The 20,906-nt window shown below is 43.7% G+C and overlaps 1 protein-coding gene across 3 annotated transcripts; it reads left to right on the top strand.

The window, feature by feature from the left end:
• The first annotated feature begins 9,247 nt into the window (after window positions 1-9,247).
• Window positions 9,248-12,278, top strand: LOC308118203 (uncharacterized protein). Of its 3 annotated transcripts, none has more exons than XR_013935871.1 (6): window positions 9,248-9,452; window positions 9,536-9,646; window positions 9,728-9,886; window positions 9,970-10,086; window positions 11,236-11,386; window positions 11,511-12,278. XR_013935871.1 is itself a non-coding variant. In XM_080477513.1 (6 exons), the coding sequence occupies exons 1-6, from the start codon at window positions 9,398-9,400 to the stop codon at window positions 12,066-12,068; spliced, it is 1,152 nt and encodes a 383-aa protein (XP_080333639.1). In that variant the 5' UTR covers window positions 9,358-9,397; the 3' UTR covers window positions 12,069-12,278. The 3 variants fall into 3 exon arrangements, 2 of the variants coding, with proteins under 2 accessions (XP_080333638.1, XP_080333639.1); XM_080477513.1 differs by having other exon boundaries at window positions 9,358-9,452; window positions 11,236-11,382; window positions 11,506-12,278; XM_080477512.1 differs by having other exon boundaries at window positions 9,337-9,452; window positions 11,236-12,278.
• Window positions 12,279-20,906: the final 8,628 nt, after the last annotated feature.

The following is a 20,906-nucleotide window of genomic DNA, read 5'->3' on the forward strand; positions in this document are numbered from 1 at the left end:
GGGGTGGGGGGGCTGGGCGTCGGGCCCCGGCTGGGCCGTCGGCTGGGGGGGGGTCGGGGGTGGGGCGTCGGGGCCTTGGGGGTGCAGGGCCTCCCCCTTTCCGGTGGGGGTGCCTGCTGCGGCGCCGGGGGCGGGTCTTCCCTTTGACTCCCTCCCCCGGTGGGGCGGGCTGGCCCCTGCTGCCGCGCTCCGGGTCTGCCTCGCTCCCGGATCTGGGGGAGCGGGAGACGGTGGGGCTCCGGGTTCTGGATGGACAGTTGACTGAGTGACCTCCAGGGCCTGATATATGGGAGGTGTGTATGTGTGTGTGTGTGTGGTGTGTGGTGTGTGGTGTGTGCCTGTAAGAGTGAGGGGGGGTGCCCTAACCACTGGGTGGGGTGGGGGCTCCCTGCCCGGGCTCCCTGCCCGGGTCCCCTTACGGCGCCTTGGCGGAGGGGGGTTGGTTCCCCGGGTCCTGGGCCGGCCGTTTGGGGGTGGGGTGGGGCAGCGCGGGGGGTCCAGCTGGGCCAAGGCCCTAGCGACGGGGGGAGCCCCTCCCTCAGAACCCACCCTGCCTTACCTCACCTTACATCACTCCACAATAGGGAACAGTGGGGCGGTGCCTAGGGTGGGGGGGTCCAGGCTACTTAATTGCGGTCTGGGTCCTCCCCCGACTTTGCACCACCCACAATTTTAACCACACTTAGTCACGCAGGGTCTTGAGGGGGTAAGCCGTCAAGATCCTTACCCTTACCCCCCACCCTAGGCACCGCCCCACTGTTCCCTATTGTGGAGTAATATAAGGTGAGGTAAGGCAGGGAGGGTTCTGAGGGAGGGGGTCCCCCCGTCGCTAGGACCTTGGCCCAGCTGGACCCCCCCCCCCCCCCACACACACACACATCAGGCCCTGGAGGTCACTCTCAGTCAACCGTCCATCCAGAACCCAGAGCCCCCCCGTCCCCCGCTCCCCCCAATCCGGGAGCGAGGCAGGCCCGGAGCGCGGCAGCAGGGGCCAACCCGCCCCACCGGGGGAGGGGGCCAGAGGGAGGACCCACCCCCAGCGCCGCAGCGGGCACCCCCACCGGAAAGGGGGAGGCCCTGCACCCCCAGGGCCCGGACGCCCCGCCCCCAACCCCCCCCTGCCGACAGCCCAGCCGGGGCCCGACGTGTCCAAATGTGAACACGATCTGCAAACGATCTGGATCAGATGGGAGGTGTCAACATCCTGCAACACCACCCTGTAATTAACACTTTCATATGTCCTCAATTAGTCCTGATCTGTACGCTATAAAATTTGGGTTTATCAAAGGTCAAGTCTCTCTCTCTCTCTCTCTCTCTCTCTCTCTCTCGCTCTCTCTCTCTCTCTCTCTCTCTTTTCAATGGAGGGGAAATGTAATCCAGTCTGAAAGTTTTATCAACTAAATAAGCTTCCACTCATTTATTACTAAATTCATTTATACATGTTTGAACTATACATATATTAACAGTGATCCATCTATCTATCTATCTATCTATCTATCTATCTATCTATCTATCTATCTATCTATCTTTATTTATTTATTTATTTATTTAAGTATACACATTTTTAATGTATATGCATAGAAATATATTAACACATATACCCACTGTAAGGGTCTGTGTTTGTGTCTGTGTGCTCGTGAAGACTGCGTCTCTGTCACTTTTGTTGTGTTGTCCTCCGGCTGTCTGCGTCTCTGTCAGTTGCCCTTCCTCTGTACTCCTCCTCTGTGTGTGTGTGTGTGTGTAATCAGCTTGATTTGCCTCACCTGTGCCTTCCCTCTCCTCATGTATTTCAACCCCGCTCTCCTTCATGCTTTTGTGCTCGATCGTCAGGGGGATTGGTGGGGGATAACATACAATACCCTTGTTAGTGCTCCATATATTATTTACAGTTATCACACTGATCCAAATACTTTCCAACTGTTATTAGATTAAACCAGCCTGAGCAGCTCTATCTAGACGGTAACATGATTTTCAAGCAGCAACATGACTTAACAAAGAAGAAACAATAAAAGAAGAACAGGATTTTGAAAGTTGAACGAATGATGGCAGAAAACAAGCAACTTCAGCAACACGAGTGGAAGTGTGTGTGTGTGTGTGTGTGTGTGTGTGTGTGTGTGTGGTTTGTCCACTGGGTGTGGCCGGAACTGTTGTGGGGGGGCCTGTAGCGACACCCGAGACCATCAGGCCAAGACACCACCACCCCACCACTCTCTCTCTCTCTCTCTCTCTCTCTCTCTCTCTCTCTCTCTCTCTCTCTCTCTCTCTCTCTCTCTATTTTCAATAGAGGGGAAATGTAATTCAGTCTGAAAGTTTTATCAACTAAATAAACGGAGTGACGCGTTAACAAAACCCTAGTAGGAATCTGTCTCATGTCTCATATATACAGTCATTGAATGTCAAGTGGTAGAATTCTCACTTGTCATGCAAGAGGCTTCGGTTGGAGTCCCGGCTATGGCAATAGCTGTTTCAAAAATTAAATCATATACAGTATGTTGGTTTTTTGGGGTTTTTTTCAGACATGCACATAATCAATATCAAGTCCACAGTGCACACCAGATCACCAAACATATTTGGACACACAAACAGTGAATTATTACAGCACAACAATCTTATCAGGTAGCATGTCCGAAAAGGAGTTGGAAGAATATAAATTATTAAATCCCACCACTTCTCCATAAATGATATATCTTTTTGTTTAGCTTCCACTCATTTATTATTATATTCATTTATACACGTTTGAACTATACATATATTAAGACAAATTATCTGATGAAAAGGTATCAATAAATTACCTTTTTATCATAATATGTAATATAGAATAAATATAATAAAATTTGAGCATACATATTTTGGTGCTTTCAACTCGCACCACAAGTCCTTTTGTTGGCAGTCTAACTAAAGAAAGACACATGAGTCAGGTTTCTTAAAGATTGACCATCAAATTATATTGAAGTGCGATAAGCAAGCAATATTCTCAATTTACAGAATTCTGGGTCTTGGTTCCTACTCTAAACCGAGCGACGTGAACTGCGAGCAGTTCACGGGAAGAAAGACGTGTCTGCCTAGGCGACATTTGTATTTATGCATTTCATCTGCTCGCAGGCAGGGCATTCCAAATGGTGAGTCACGGGGTCTCCGCAGGTTTAGCTGAGGTTTGCAGGATGTCACGAAGCCAGCCTGGGGTCAAGGGGTACTTGAGCGAGGTCATCAAAAGGGACCAGCTGTGACGGGTTTCCGCCGATTGTAGTCTAGGTTTTCGTTCCCCCAACTTAAGATGTTGTGTCTCAGGCTTTGTCTCCTACAAACACTTGAGATAACCACATGTTACAGGCCACGTCCTGCAACCATAAAATAGAGGTGTTTTTCATTAGTGCAGACCTCAGCAAATTGTTAGTCAAGCGGTCAGCAAATTCCTCAGTGCACGTTAGTATCTTTCACACAGCTTTTAAGAATAGAATCTCTTAACAATACATACATACACACATACATACATACATACATACACATATATATACATGTGTGTGTGTGTATATATATACATACATACACATATATACATGTGTGTGTGTATATATATATATGTTGGGATTTATGGTTGGTTATTGGCATTAAATTACTGTAAGTAATAGATTACTGAAAGTAATAAATCACTGGAAGTGAATTATTAATGGACGTAAACAGTCATTTATGCACTAACAACTCCTAAAGTACTTGAGTAATTACTTAAAAGTTAATAAATTATCAAAAATAATTTAATAATGAAAAATTATTAATTTGAATAAATTTGTTATTTGTCTATTAATAATAAATTGGGGCACCACCAGATAAACTGGAAATAGCTAATACGAAAATATCAGTCTCGTTTGGAAAAAGGTTTATTTAAGTTAGTTAATATTTCTGTGTAAAAATACAACAATCTTAAATAAAGGGGAAGGTGTGAGATCCGAGCACAAACTGTTACAAACCAGAGAATTGTCAACAATAAATACACAATAATCACCATGAATTGTTCAATTCAGCTAACAGGCATTTATTGACAAAAATGTATTCATTCATAAATAATTCTGAAATCATCTCATAAATCAACACATTAAAGTAGCAATTGTCATCTAACAAGGAGATCTAATCTATTAAACAGCAAACACTAAGTACAAAGAGTGTGTGTGTGTGTGTGTGTGTGTGTGTGTGTGTGTGTGTGTGTGTGTGTGTGTGTGTGTGTGTGTGTGTGTGTGTGTGTGTGTGTGTGTGTGTGTGTGTGTGTGTGTGTGTGTGTGTGTGTGTGTGTGTGTGTGTGCGTGTGCGTGTGGTTTGGAGTGATGAGGGTGATGGGCATAATGACCCCGAACGTCCACCAGGTGGAGGCAGACGTTGGAGGGTCAGTGTGGTGACCGTGACGACCACTAGGGGTGTGCGGCGGTGCGCAGAGAGAGAGCGCAATGACTTGATGCGTCCACCAGGTGGACATCAAGAGGGATTGCGATGACCCACGCGACCACTAGAGGCGTTTGACTCGCTCTTTCTCGGGACGCCGCGGTTGCTTAGCGGCCAGATAAACAAGACGTCCGTCGCCCCTGCATCCACGAGGGTGGTCTTGGAGCGAGGCGGTCTACTGACTGTTAAATGAATGGGCGGTTCCGTTTGGCCCGGTTCTGACCGCCGGAGTTCTAAGTGGATGTTGGGACATGCAGTTAGAACTCTGGTGATCGATGCAGGTGTGGTGTAGCAGCACCAGATAGCAGTTTGGTTGCTAACTGTGGCTGTGTGTGTGTGTGTGTGTGTGTGTGAGCTTATCTTGATCAGATAACATGAGTGCAGGGGAAGCGCAGACTCGGGTTAGTGAAAAAGGGGGAGATGAGAGAGGGGAGAGAAGAGAAAGACAGAGAATTCTGGTGAGGATTGATTCTGCAACCCGGTTCTCCACACAGAAGAGTGGGCATGGAGCTCACTTGGACCTCTGGTTCTGAGGTGGAAAACCTGAGTCCCGGACTTGGTTGGTGCACGTGAACAAACATCTGGGCCGCGATGGCTTTATCAGCGGCACTGTTACGCCCCAGCCTAGGAGCTACTGGAGCGCAACATATAATTGCCACCACTCCATTTGGTCCAAACAGCCACAAACTACTTCTCAGTGCAATAGTGAGTTTATTATCAAGGTGCTCTAGTTTACTACAAGCAAATAACGAGTCCTTAACAAATTAATCTAAGAGTGAGCTCTACCATAAAAAATAACCAAAAATCCCCCTATTCTGTCAGGGGTAAAACTTACCTAACAAACAAAAGGAAAACAAACACAAAGTACGTTCTTCCTATCTAACATAACAAGAGAAAACGAATTAACCCGGAAAGTAAAGCTCACTCCACTAACACACACACACTGCAGGCTGCACTCTGGCTGTTTGGCAGAATGAAGATGGCTCCGCCCATCTGATCCAAGCTCTGCCACCTAGTGACGTCATCCTTCCTTCTTTTAAACCACGGTAAGTACCTGAGTTTGGCCAATCAGGTCGTCGGGACGGCACAGCCCTATTTACATGTTTGATTGACCTGGAGAATGACACAGGGCACAGAGAACACATACAAATACCACCACAGTCGTAATACCCCCTTTCCCAAGAATTAAATACCCCTCTAAATACTTTGAATACATTTCAGTTCATGTAAACAAGGGTGTGTCAGACTTGATACACTTCACTACACTTTTCTGAACAATTGAAGCTCCTCATAAAAATTCTCCAGAGAATTAGATAGGGAGTGTCTGTACAGTCTTCCTGTGAGAATGAAGAAACAAAGACACTGTAATTGAGGTTCTGACGAGGTCACATCTCCTCACTTATACACTCACGATACATAAACAGGCCAAAGAAAGAGATAGCTTAAAATTAACATAGAAATTAAAGTTTATAATGACTACAAGAGATGTAACTCATACAGTGATTATTACATTTTTACACAACATTTAACAACAGTAATTTAAAAAATTACAAAAAGTAATTATCACATGGGTCAAAATATAAACTCAGTTGTGTTTTGTTTTACTGGATTATAGGTTTGAAAAAGTGAGGTTGTCTTGTGATTGGACTCAGAGTACTGCACCCAGTCAGGTCTGCGTCTGTAAAACAGATCTGGAAGGATTGAAGAACATAAATGCATAAATTTGCACTGTGGGTAAAACTAAACAGACCGTCTCTGTTTCTTGTCTTTCTTTCTTTCTCTCTGTGTAACAACATTACTGTAGCCACCAGATACTGCCGCCGTCTTTTTTCTCCCTGACAGGAGGGGAGCAGGATCCAGGGGATCAGACCCAAGACTCACAGAGTGGAGTTACGACGGTCCTACTACCTGACCCCACCACAGCACCGTGACCCCACCGCAACGGCATGGCCCTTAAACTCCAGACTGAGATTGATTCATCATCAGACCAACGCTCATCATAGACTTTTCTTAGTATTTGTACTTATCTGGCCTGTCTGCCACTCTCTCTCTCCCTCTTCTATTCCTCTCTCTCCCTGTCCTATCCCATGTACTTCTTCCCCCAACCGGTCAAGGCGGATGGCCGCCCTTCCAGAGTCTAGGGTCCGTCCCACGCTTTCTTCCTGAAGAGGGAGTTCTGATGAACTTCTCTCCATGCGAGGTAGTTTTTCCTGGCCACTGTTGCTTGTTACATCTGCTTGCTTTGGAAAGGTTCAGTTGGGTTCTGTTGTACTCTATCATTGTGAGAGCGCTTTGAGATGTTTGTTGATGTGATTTAGCGCTTTATAAATAAAATTGAATTGAATTGAAATTGAATTTACACGGACCACAATCCTCTGGTGTTTCTTGATCGGATGCGCAATAAGAACAGAAGGCTGATGAATTGGTCATTGCGCTAATTGAATCTTGTGATCACGCACATTCGCGGGCGTGATAATGTCCTCGCCGACGCCCTTTCATGTCTGTAAGATGTTATGCGAGGGCTCTGAATAAATTGAATGTGACCGTTTTTTTTTGGTTTGTTACGGCCAATATTCATACTTATTCAGTGACACTGGGTGGGGGTGTTAGGAATTAGTGAAGATTTTTGTATTATTATTCTACTTCCGTTGAGGTCAATTTATTTAGTTTGTTATATATATATATATATATATAAAGTAATATTTTTTGGCGGGAAGTAAATTTATCTCTATATCCCCTTGTTGGTTTTCTTGAGGGATTATTTCAGTATTTGTTAGTTATTATTTTCGTAGGATTCGTTAAAGCCTGCCTCTCCGCCTATAAATAGGCGGTGTCTAAAGGGTTGAGGGCTCCTCTCTCTCGATCACTCCCAATCGAACACGCAGCCAGGCGGCTGCCCTCTTCGGCTCTTCCGCCTTCGTTGTATGTGGGGGTTAGCGCAGATCCTTTTTCCCTGGTGGGACCGGTGGTCCTGTTTTCGTTTTTGTTTATCCTTCAAAAGTAGGTTGGGGTTTTCGTTTGTTAGATTGGGTGTTGGTACCGGCTCCTACGGCCCTGTACAGGGTTGGCCCGAGACCGCACCTGTTTGTTTGTTTTTGCCAGCCCACCAGCGACTTGTTCTTTTGATATTTTGTTAGTTTAGGACACGGGTTGGTTATGGGGTTTTGTCGGGTTCTAGTTTTTACATAACCGGCTTGCTTTTCAGGTTCAACACTTTTTTTTTAATTAAAAACCAACAAGCGTATTAAAAGAAATTTTAATTAAAATGGTAAAAATCCAACCGTTTCCCTGTGTCCTTCAAGGTATGTTCCGTCCCTCCTCGGGGTGTAACATATTTAAATACTTTCCAACTGTTATTAGATTAAACCAGCCTGAGCAGCTCTATCTAGACGGTAATATGATTTTCAAGCAGCAACATGACTTAACAAAGAAGCAACAATAAAAGAAGAACATGATTTTGAAAGTTGAACGAATGATGGCAGAAAACAAGCAACTTCAGCAACACGAGTGGAAGTGTGTGTGTGTGTGTGTGTGTGTGTGTGTGTGTGTGTGTGTGTGTGTGTGTGTGTGTGTGTGTGTGTGTGTGTGTGTGTGTGTGTGTGTGGTTTGTCAACTGTGTGAGGCCGGAACTGTTGTGGGGGGTCCTGTAGCGACATGACATCATGGGTCCAGACGAGAATGACATCATGGAGGAGAGTGACATCATGGGTCCAGACGAGTGACATCATGGAGGAGAGTGACATCATGTAGAAGAGTGACATCATGGGTCCAGAGGAGAGTCTCAGGGAACATTTCAATACTTTGAATACATTTCAGTTCATGTAAACAAGGGTGTGTCAGACTTGATACACTTCACTACACTTTTCTGAACAATTGAAGCTCCTCATAAAAATTCTCCAGAGAATTAGATAGGGAGTGTCTGTACAGTCTTCCTGTGAGAATGAAGAAACAAAGACACTGTAATTGAGGTTCTGACGAGGTCACATCTCCTCACTTATACACTCACTATACATAAACAGGCCAAAGAAAGAGATAGCTTATAATGAACTTAGAAATAAAAGTTTATAATGACTACAAGAGATGTAACTCATACAGTGATTATTACATTCTTACACAACATTTAACAACAGTCATTAAAAAAATTACAAAAAGTAATTATCACATGGGTCAAAATATAAACTCAGTTGTGTTTTTTTTTACTGGATTATAGGTTTGAAAAAGTGAGGTTGTCTTGTGATTGGACTCAGAGTACTGCACCCAGTCAGGTCTGCGTCTGTAAAACAGATCTGGAAGGATTGAAGAACATAAATGCATAAATTTGCACTGTGGGTAAAACTAAACAGACCGTCTCTGTTACCTTTTAGACAAGTTGAATTCTACAGGAGAGGAGATCACCTCAGAAATTTGAATCAAAACTGCCTCTAAAGCACGAGATGTAAATCAAGTGCACTGCCTCCACCTCTCTGCAACATCCCCTACCACCACCACCTGATTGAGGCCCAAATAGGAGTACATTGAGAAATGAATAGAATGCAGCTTAATTGTTCACATGCACAATTCTACACCAAGATAGTATTCATCAGAAATGGGTTGTTTCTTTATTTTGTTTGTGTGTTTTGGTTGTGTTAGCCACATCATCAGGCCCAGACCAACATTGGAGGCTTTTTGTCATGACACTGTTCCTCCTGTTGGACTCTCCACTCAGATGGTTGAAGAACAGGTCAGTTCAGGATCCATTGTTCAAAGAGCACACAGCTATTTTTACCAGCAGAACATTTCAATCCACCAATAAAAATTCTCCAAACAATCAGATAGGGAATGTCAGCAGAGTCATCCTGCGAGAATGGAAAATACAACCACCCTGTAATTAGCACATTCATATCTCCATTATTTCCGCATCTGTACGCTATAAAGAGGCAGGAGACAGACGCAGCACTCAGTACATCTCAAACTCCTCATCATCAAGATGAAGCTGATCCTCTCTCTTTCTCTGGCACTCGTCTGCATGCTCTCCGGCACAGGTAACCAGGCGCTGCTCACACTTGGAGGATCTCCTGAGGCTTTGCTGCCAACACAATTTTGATTATTTCTGTTCCCATTTCAGCCAGAGCGCTCCAATGCCTTCGGTGCACAAATTCAAATGATCTGAGTTGTCGGTTTCCAAGAACAGTTCAATGTTCAGATGGCGAAGTGTGCTTCAATGCATTCATCACAGGTATTCGTTCTCTTCACATCGTCTTTTCACAGAGCTGTGTGTGTGTTCCATATATCTCACTAAACTTTGTTTTGACAATAGATCAAGACGGAATAGAGAGAATCTACAGGGACTGTGTCAGTTCCGCAGTGTGCCCAGCAGTGACCACAGGGATCATTGAGACGAACGTGGGCGGGATTTACTCCATTGCAAACACTGAGTGCTGCGATACGGATGACTGCAATAATGCAGGCCTTGGTTGTAAGTAAATTCGAACCAGAAGGATTGTGAATAAAAGACTAAAAAACTTTGAAATAACTAATTCAATGTATTCTTTTTTTCAGTCCCAACTCCTCAAGCAGTTAATGGAAGAACGTGTCCTGGTAGTGTCCCCTCCGATGCTATGTTCCTCTCAACAGTGGACTGTCGAGGATTGGAGGACACCTGCTTTAGTGGAACCGGTCAGTGCTCTTATTGTTCAGTTGATCGAATATCTCAGACCAACTTCAGCTTATTTACATTAACCTGAAACGTCTTCATTCAGTGTAAAGTTTTAAGGGCTGTTGCAGATGATTCCAGTCATGTGCAATAGAAAACTGAAATGCCGAGCGACCAGAGGTTGTATGAGCTTTGGGTGTGACCTGACTGATGAATAGAATAGAATAGAATAGAATTTATTTATATAGCACCTTTCCCAGACATGAGCCACGAGGTCTTTAACCTCACTAAAAACAGAAAGAAATTAAATATTAATAATTAAAAATTTTAATTAAATGATCATTAAACATGTAGAAGCAAGAAAAAAGAAAAACATACATGGTTATACAGAAAAGTAAAATTGAGCAACATTGAGCAGCTACAAGACAAAGGCCTGCCTAAATAAAAATGTCTTTAACTGCTTCATAAAAACACCACAGGAGTTGACGCATCTCAGCTGAAGTGGAAGAGCATTCCACAGCTTTGGTAGGAGAGCTTCAAAGGCCCAGTCACCACGAGTTTTTAGCTTGGTGTGTGGAACCGTAAGCAGCATTAGTTGGCCAGAACTAAGCGCTCTATTTGAGGCATATGGGTGAAGGAATTTTGAAATATAAAACAGTGCTTGGCCATGTAATGCTTTAAAAGTTAGCACTAGTATTTTAAAACGAACACGGAACGTTATAGGGAGCCAGTGAAGGGAGGAGAGGACCAGGGTGATGTGGGCTCTCCGGGTTGTTCCTGTTAAAAGACGAGCAGCTGCATTTTGGACTGTTTGAAGGCGAATTAAAGATGACTGATTGAAACAGGTAAAAAGGGCGTTACAATAGTCTAAACGAGAAGAGATAAAAGAATGTAAAATCATCTCCAGCTCCACCTTGGACACCATTCCTTTAAGTTTGGCGATGTTACGCAGGTGGAAAAAGCAGGAACGCCTCACCCATTGCTGATTTGCCCAAACAATCTGAGAAATGTAACAATTGAAAAACTTGAAACTGCACTGTTCAGTACTGCAGGTAAAGCAATCAACATTTACAGATACAACAGACTCTCACATACTTTGGATCAGTTTATATTCACCGATCATGACAAATGAAGAAATGATTTGACCCCAACCTGAAACCTTTCGTCCACAGCCTTCCTGGATAACGTCGAGTTCATTGTTGGTGGCTGTGGAAGTCCAAATGTGTGCGACATTACTGGTGAACTGGAAGAGCTGCCTTTCATCGATGCAGGTTTCATTCCTTCTTCACCAACCTGCACAGCAATAACCACAACCACCCCTGAGCCAACCACAACCACAACCACCCCTGAGCCAACTACAACCACAACCACCCCTGAGCCAACCACAACCACAACCCCCCCTGAGCCAACCACAATCACCACTACACAACCTACAACCACCACTGAGCCTACTACAGTTTACACCCCATCAAGTGAGCTGCTGGGTAAAATCAGAGCTCTGGTCGTGGAACTGAAGCAACTGTCAGCTGCAATAAAGCTTGAGCTGCTCCATCAAAACCAACTGGTGGTTCTCCAGCTGCACCTGCAGCTGCTTGACTACCAACAGCAACTGCTAGACCAACAGGAGGAGTTGCCATTCGACCACCACCACCAGCTGCCACTGTACTACCAGCAGTCTCTGTTGGTCCACCACCACCAACTGCTGCTCCATCAGATCCAGCTGTCTCTCTGCGGGCAGCAGCAGCTTCTGCAGCTCTTCTACCGCCAACAGCTGATCCTCCACCAGCTACAAGAGCTGCTGCATGGCCACCACCACAACTTGCTGCCCCACTACTACAGTTACCTGCTGCAACACCATCACAAATATCACCCCACCACCACCACCGAGGAACCAACCACCACCACACCCACACCAACCACCACCACCACCGAGGAACCAACCACCACCACACCCACACCAACCACCACCACACCCACACCAACTACCACCACCACCAGCCGCTAAGTATGGCCTTGACTTAGAGAACAATACTCAACATGTGTAATCACTGGCTTTTAATGATCCGCCTTTACTTACTTTGTGATTTGCTTTTAGCCAAAATTTTAAATAACTGATAAATACGCTCAAGGGATACAAATCAAGTTCAATGAATCATTTCAGCTACATGGTGCTTTCTTTTGCTCTATCAATCAATAAAGCTACAATTGCAATTTATTTTGGTTTTGCCTTTTTCTGTTTCTCATTTTCACCAAGGTCTTTTTAATGGATTATAGGCGGCAACAAATTGATTTTATTTTGATTCCAAGTTTTCATGAATACATGGTAGACAAACAGAAATACACGTACATACAAAAACAAAACTAAATTTAAAAAACCCTCAAAAAACAAGGACAATAGAGTTCGATGATATTATTTACATTTTCAGAGCGGGTGAGTCGAGGATAGAGTATGTTTCTTTCCTTTATTATGTGTTCCGTCTTCTTGGTTGTAACCTGTAACAGAATAAGTCATGGACTTTGAGCCAGAGGGTTATGAACTGAGGTACAATCGGCAGAAATAAAAGTGGAGGAGACGTTGCAATATATGCAAATAAAAGGCTGGACTTAAAGGTTTTAGATAACGTGACAACTGTGGGAGATCATAAGTCACGCCACATTCTTTATTGTTCATTAGTCTTTCCATACTTAAATGACTGTGTAGAGGTTTGGGGCAAGAGTTCGTTACAGTCACTATTCATTCTCCAAAAAAGGGCAATAAGGATAATTCACAAGGTTGGGTATCTGGAACACACCAACTCCTTATCCTTACAGTCTGAATAATTCAAAATCACAGCTCTGGAGGGGTTATCAAACAGCACAAATAATGTACAAGGCCAAATATAAATTACTACCAAGAAATAATCCAAAATTGTTGAGTGGACGAGAAGGGAGCCATGATTTAAGAAGAAAACACAACTTCAAAACTGGCAATGCCCGTACCACCAGGAAAAGTTTCAACGTTTCCGTTTGTGGAGTCAGACTGTGGAACAGTTTGACTGTGGAGTTGAAGCAACGTCCAAACATACGGCAGTTTAAAATACAGTATAAATAATATGATCCTTACTCCTAGTGAATGTAGTTTAGTGATGTATTTATATATGATACGCCTGATGATCGTACAATACATAAAACTAAGTCAGACAAAGGTAAGATTTAATAAGGCCTAATGATGTCTCTGGGGTGGTTCTCTGGGGCCTCCCCGGGCCTGATGGCCTCGGGCCCCGGGGTGTCGCTACAGGTCCCCCCACAACAGTTCCGGCCACACCCGGTGGACAAACCACACACACACACACACACACACACACACACACACACACACACACACACACACACACACACACACACACACACACACACACACACACACACACACACACACACACACACACACACACACTCAACAAATAAAGAACCATCTTAGCTGCTCCTATCAGTAAGTTCAACTGGTTGAACAAGAATAATTCTCTGACAATTTAAAAAACAAAGCATTTTTATAGTGTACAGATCAGGACTAATTGAGGAGATATGAATTCAGTGTTAATTACAGGGTGGTGTCTCAGGATGACTCTGCTGACATTCCCTATCTGATTGTTTGGAGAATTTTTATTAGAGGATTGAAATGTGGCTGTGTGCTCTTTGAACAATGGATCCTGAACTGACCTGTTCTTCAACCATCTGAGTGGAGAGTCCAACAGGAGGAACAGTGTCATGACAAAAAGCCTCCAATGTTGGTCTGGGCCTGATGATGTGGCTAACACAACCAAAACACACAAACAAAATAAAGAAACAACCCATTTCTGATGAATACTATCTTGGTGTAGAATTGTGCATGTGAACAATTAAGCTGCATTCTATTCATTTCTCAATGTACTCCTATTTGGGCCTCAATCAGGTGGTGGTGGTAGGGGATGTTGCAGAGAGGTGGAGGCAGTGCACTTGATTTACATCTCGTGCTTTAGAGGCAGTTTTGATTCAAATTTCTGAGGTGATCTCCTCTCCTGTAGAATTCAACTTGTCTAAAAGGTAACAGAGACGGTCTGTTTAGTTTTACCCACAGTGCAAATTTATGCATTTATGTTCTTCAATCCTTCCAGATCTGTTTTACAGACGCAGACCTGACTGGGTGCAGTACTCTGAGTCCAATCACAAGACAACCTCACTTTTTCAAACCTATAATCCAGTAAAAAAAAACACAACTGAGTTTATATTTTGACCCATGTGATAATTACTTTTTGTAATTTTTTTAATGACTGTTGTTAAATGTTGTGTAAGAATGTAATAATCACTGTATGAGTTACATCTCTTGTAGTCATTATAAACTTTTATTTCTAAGTTCATTATAAGCTATCTCTTTCTTTGGCCTGTTTATGTATAGTGAGTGTATAAGTGAGGAGATGTGACCTCGTCAGAACCTCAATTACAGTGTCTTTGTTTCTTCATTCTCACAGGAAGACTGTACAGACACTCCCTATCTAATTCTCTGGAGAATTTTTATGAGGAGCTTCAATTGTTCAGAAAAGTGTAGTGAAGTGTATCAAGTCTGACACACCCTTGTTTACATGAACTGAAATGTATTCAAAGTATTGAAATGTTCCCTGAGACTCTCCTCTGGACCCATGATGTCACTCTTCTACATGATGTCACTCTCCTCCATGATGTCACTCTCGTCTGGACCCATGATGTCACTCTCCTCCATGATGTCATTCTCGTCTGGACCCATGATGTCATGTCGCTACAGGACCCCCCACAACAGTTCCGGCCTCACACAGTTGACAAACCACACACACACACACACACACACACACACACACACACACACACACACACACACACACACACACACACACACACACACACACACACACACACACACACACACACACTTCCACTCGTGTTGCTGAAGTTGCTTGTTTTCTGCCATCATTCGTTCAACTTTCAAAATCATGTTCTTCTTTTATTGTTGCTTCTTTGTTAAGTCATGTTGCTGCTTGAAAATCATATTACCGTCTAGATAGAGCTGCTCAGGCTGGTTTAATCTAATAACAGTTGGAAAGTATTTAAATATGTTACACCCCGAGGAGGGACGGAACATACCTTGAAGGACACAGGGAAACGGTTGGATTTTTACCATTTTAATTAAAATTTCTTTTAATACGCTTGTTGGTTTTTAATTAAAAAAAAAGTGTTGAACCTGAAAAGCAAGCCGGTTATGTAAAAACTAGAACCCGACAAAACCCCATAACCAACCCGTGTCCTAAACTAACAAAATATCAAAAGAACAAGTCGCTGGTGGGCTGGCAAAAACAAACAAACAGGTGCGGTCCCGGGCCAACCCTGTACAGGGCCGTAGGAGCCGGTACCAACACCCAATCTAACAAACGAAAACCCCAACCTACTTTTGAAGGATAAACAAAAACGAAAACAGGACCACCGGTCCCACCAGGGAAAAAGGATCTGCGCTAACCCCCACATACAACGAAGGCGGAAGAGCCGAAGAGGGCAGCCGCCTGGCTGCGTGTTCGATTGGGAGTGATCGAGAGAGAGGAGCCCTCAACCCTTTAGACACCGCCTATTTATAGGCGGAGAGGCAGGCTTTAACGAATCCTACGAAAATAATAACTAACAAATACTGAAATAATCCCTCAAGAAAACCAACAAGGGGATATAGAGATAAATTTACTTCCCGCCAAAAAATATTACTTTATATATATATATATATATAACAAACTAAATAAATTGACCTCAACGGAAGTAGAATAATAATACAAAAATCTTCACTAATTCCTAACACCCCCACCCAGTGTCACTGAATAAGTATGAATATTGGCCGTAACAAACCAAAAAAAAACGGTCACATTCAATTTATTCAGAGCCCTCGCATAACATCTTACAGACATGAAAGGGCGTCGGCGAGGACATTATCACACCCGCGAATGTGCGTGATCACAAGATTCAATTAGCGCAATGACCAATTCATCAGCCTTCTGTTCTTATTGCGCATCCGATCAAGAAACACCAGAGGATTGTGGTCCGTGTAAATTCAATTTCAATTCAATTCAATTTTATTTATAAAGCGCTAAATCACATCAACAAACATCTCAAAGCGCTCTCACAATGATAGAGTACAACAGAACCCAACTGAACCTTTCCAAAGCAAGCAGATGTAACAAGCAACAGTGGCCAGGAAAAACTACCTCGCATGGAGAGAAGTTCATCAGAACTCCCTCTTCAGGAAGAAAGCGTGGGACGGACCCTAGACTCTGGAAGGGCGGCCATCCGCCTTGACCGGTTGGGGGAAGAAGTACATGGGATAGGACAGGGAGAGAGAGGAATAGAAGAGGGAGAGAGAGAGTGGCAGACAGGCCAGATAAGTACAAATACTAAGAAAAGTCTATGATGAGCGTTGGTCTGATGATGAATCAATCTCAGTCTGGAGTTTAAGGGCCATGCCGTTGCGGTGGGGTCACGGTGCTGTGGTGGGGTCAGGTAGTAGGACCGTCGTAACTCCACTCTGTGAGTCTTGGGTCTGATCCCCTGGATCCTGCTCCCCTCCTGTCAGGGAGAAAAAAGACGGCGGCAGTATCTGGTGGCTACAGTAATGTTGTTACACAGAGAGAAAGAAAGAAAGACAAGAAACAGAACCTCCAAATGTAGAGTTACTCCCTTTAACGGGAGAGAGAAAATCCCCTCAGCAGTCTAGGCCTATAGCAGCTCAACTTAGTGGTCCTATTTTATTCCTAATGATAAGCTTTATCAAAGAGGAAGGTTTTTAGTCTACTCTTAAATAAACTAATGGTGTCGGCCCTTCGGACTGAGGCTGGTAGTTGATTCCAGAGTAAAGGAGCCACATGGCTGAAACTCCTGCCTCCTGTTTTACTTTTATGGACTTTAGGGATTACCAACAGTCCTGCATCCTCAGAGCGAAGGGCTCGTGGAGGGTGATAAACTTCTAGAAGTTTCTCGATATAGGACGGAGCCTTCTGATGAAGAGTTTTATATGTGATCAGAAGGATCTTGAATTCTATTCTAGATTTAATTGGAAGCCAGTGTAAGGATGCTAAGACTGGGGAGATGTGCTCTCTTCTTCCAGTTCTGGTTAGTAAACGTGCAGCAGCGTTCTGCACTAGCTGTAAGAGCCTAACAGAGGAGTTTGGACATCCTGACATTAGGGAGTTACAATAATCTAATCTTGAAGTCACAAAGGCATGAATAATTTTTTCTGCATCTTTGAAGGACAAGAAGTTTCTAATTTTTGCAATATTCCTTAGATGGAAGTAGGCTGTCCTGGAGACATGTTTAACATGGAAAATAAAGGACAGATCCTGATCAAAAATAACACCCAGGTTCCTAATATCACTGTTAGAGGTTAAGGTAATATTATCTAAGGTAATCAGACTATCTGAAAAGTTATCCCTGAGCTTTTTAGGACCTACGATTATAACCTCAGTCTTGGATGTGTTGAGCATTAAGAAGTTGATAGACATCCAGGACAACATCCCTGAGGCAGGACTCTAATTTAACAAGTTGGTCGGCTTGATTGGCTTTAATTGATAAATATAGCTGAGTATCATCTGCATAACAATGAAAGTTAATGTTGTGTTTCCTAATAATATTTCCGAGTGGTAACATATAGAGATTAAACAATATCGGTCCGAGGACGGAGCCTTGTGGTACTCCACACAGGACCCGTTCATGCATTGAAGATTTGTTATTTACGGGAACAAATTGAAACCGGTCAGATAAATATGATTTAAACCAGTTTAAGGCTAAGTTTTTAATGCCGACGGAATCTTCTAATCTCCTTAAAAGTATATTATGATCGACAGTATCAAATGTGGCACTAAGGTCCAGAAGAACTAAAACAGATAGAAGACCTCTATCTGAGGCCATTAGAAGGTCATTAGTAACTTTTAGCAGTGCAGTCTCTGTACTGTGGTTCATTCTGAAGCCGGACTGAAGGTCCTCTAACAGATTATTCTCGTGCAGGTAATCCTGGAGTTGTTTAGCGACTACTTGCTCCAGAACCTTTGACAGGAAAGGAAGGTTGGAGATCGGCCTGTAGTTTGAGAGAAGGCTTGTGTCTAAGTTTGGCTTCTTAATGAGAGGTTTAATAACTGCTAGTCTAAAGGATTGTGGCACATAGCCTATTGTTAGAGACTGGTTAATAATTGCGAGTATAGAATTATTGATTAGTGGCAGTGCCTCTTTCAGAATTCTAGTAGGAATTGGGTCCAACAGGCTAGTAGTTGGTTTAGCAGAAGAAATAAGGGAATTTAGTTCGACTAGTTGTATTTGCTGAAAGCATTCCAGATGACTGTTAGGTTTAACCAGTTCCTCTGTTATGGGGCTAACGGACGGTAGGGTTTGATGGATGTTATCCCTAAGCGTTGTAATTTTATTTTGAAAGAACTTCATGAAGTCCTCACTACATATATTGATAGGAATGGTGGGCTCAACGCTATTTTGGTTCTTGGTCAGTTTGGCTACAGTACTGAAAAGAAACCGAGGGTTGTTTTTGTTTTCCTCTATTAAGGATGAGTAGTAATTAGTTCTACTTCTACTCAGAGCTTTCTTATAAGTTTTGAAGCTATCCTTCCAGGCTATATAATCTATGTCTGTTTTTGTTGAACGCCAAGTTCTTTCTAATCTACGGGAGCGTTGTTTAAGCTCGCGGGTTGATGAGTTAAACCATGGGGAGGACTTTTCCTGTTTTTTCAGTTTCATTTTTTGAGGAGCTATGTCGTCTAGCGTTGTTTTTAGCATATCTGTCAGACTGTTTGTTAGGTATTCAATATCTGAGCTAGCAACAGTATACGGGTCAGGAAGATTCACTACTGATTCTATAGCAGAGGGAATTCTTTCCTTAAATTTAGTTACTATGTTATCAGAGAGAGACCTGGTTAACACGGCTTTAGCCGGAGGTTTATAACTATTTAGAACAAAGTCAAAGGTTATTAAGAAGTGATCTGACAGGAAATCATTGTGAGGAGAGATGGTCAGATGCTCTATATTCAAACCATAAGTTAGAATAAGGTCTAGGGTGTGTAGATGTTTATGGGTAGGCCCGTCTACTACCTGAGAGAAACCTAGAGAGTCAAGTGTAGATCTAAAGCTGGCACTGAAATGATCATTTTCTACGTCAACATGAACATTGAAGTCTCCTACCATGATAACCTTATCTTTAGTCAGGGCTACATCTGACAAAGATTCAGAGAATTCAGTTAAAAAAGTTGAATAAGGTTCAGGAGGACGATAAATGATTACAAATTCTACAGAATTTACTATTTTATTTGACGGGTGTCGCATGGTCATGGTCATGCTCAAACTCTCAAAAGAACTAAAGTTGGATTTTGGGTTAATATTAATTAGTAACCGAGAGTTATAGATGGCTGCCACGCCCCCTCCTCGACCACTTTCACGAGCTATTTGAGTGTTAGTATGACTTGGAGGGGAGGCTTCATTTAGACTAACATACTCATCTTTACGTAGCCAGGTTTCTGTTAATCCAAAGAGATCAATGTTGTGTTCGGTTATCAGATCATTGACTAGAAGAGCTTTGGATGATAAAGATCTAATGTTTAGGAAACCACATTTAATTCTTTTGTCTTGATTTTGTCTAGTTTCACACTTGATACGGATTAAGTTTTTGTAGTCATTAGAAGTTGTTTTCCTAGGTTTAGATAGTTTTATACTTGTGGTGGTCCGAGGGATAGACACAGTCTCTATGGGATGTTTAACTAAGTTAGCTATGGATGGTGACTGCCGAGAGGGGAAACTCAGAGAGGCGTGTAGGACTGCGACTCTGTTGCCTGGTCCCTACTCTGGTGCGTCAGGATGGAGGAGCTAAGCTTTTAACTATGTTTCTAGATAAGAGGTACGCTCCATCCAACGTGGGATGGATGCCGTCCCTCCTGATGAGACCAGGCTTGCCCCAGAAGGACTTCCAATTATTAATGAAGCCTACCGAGTTACTGGGACACCACCCTGACAGCCAGCGGTTAAAAGATGACGTGCGGCTAAACATCTCGTCACTGATGAGGTTTGGGAGGGGGCCAGAGAAAACTACTTCGTCTGAAATGGTCCGCGCGTATGTGCACACTGACTCTACGTTAGCTTTGAGGACCTCAGACTTCTTCAGGCGAACGTCGTTTCCACCGCAGTGGATTACAATCCGTTTAAATCTCCGTTTACTCTTGGTCATTAGCTTTAGCTGGGACTCAATGTCGCCTGCTCTGGCCCCAGGCAGGCAGCTAACTGTGGCCGCTGGTTGTCCTAGGTTAACGTGTCTCACTATTGAGGAGCCAATAACCAGCGTGTCCTTCTCAACCAGCGTGCTGCTTAGTGGGGCAAACATATTGGAGACACTGACGGAGGCCTGCGGGGTGTAGCGGGGGTGTCCGGTAGACTTCTTGCTGCTACGTTTACCCCTGGCAGTCACCCAACCGCCCTGTTCCCCCGGCTGCTCGGGGGCCACTGAGGGGGGGCTAAAGTTAGCAGCTACCTGCGCTGCTAAGCTAGAACGCTCCGCTCCAGCTAAACCTGGCGGCTGCCTACTAGCTATCGGGCTAGCCCTAAGCTCGACAGAGAGGAGACGTTCCTCAAGCTGACTCAGCCTCGCCTCAAGTGCTACAATAAAGCTACACTTTTCACAGGTCCCTGAGTCAGTAACTGAGGTTGAGGTGTAGCTAAACATCTGACATTTGGAGCAGGAAAATATAGGAGGAGAGGAGGGGGAAGCCATGATGAGACAGGTGCTAATAGGAGCTAAAACAGAGCACAAACAGAGAGAAACTGGAAGGCAATC

This window comes from Lipophrys pholis, assembly GCF_963383615.2.
Source record: "Lipophrys pholis genome assembly, chromosome: 12".
NCBI lineage: Eukaryota > Metazoa > Chordata > Actinopteri > Blenniiformes > Blenniidae > Lipophrys > Lipophrys pholis.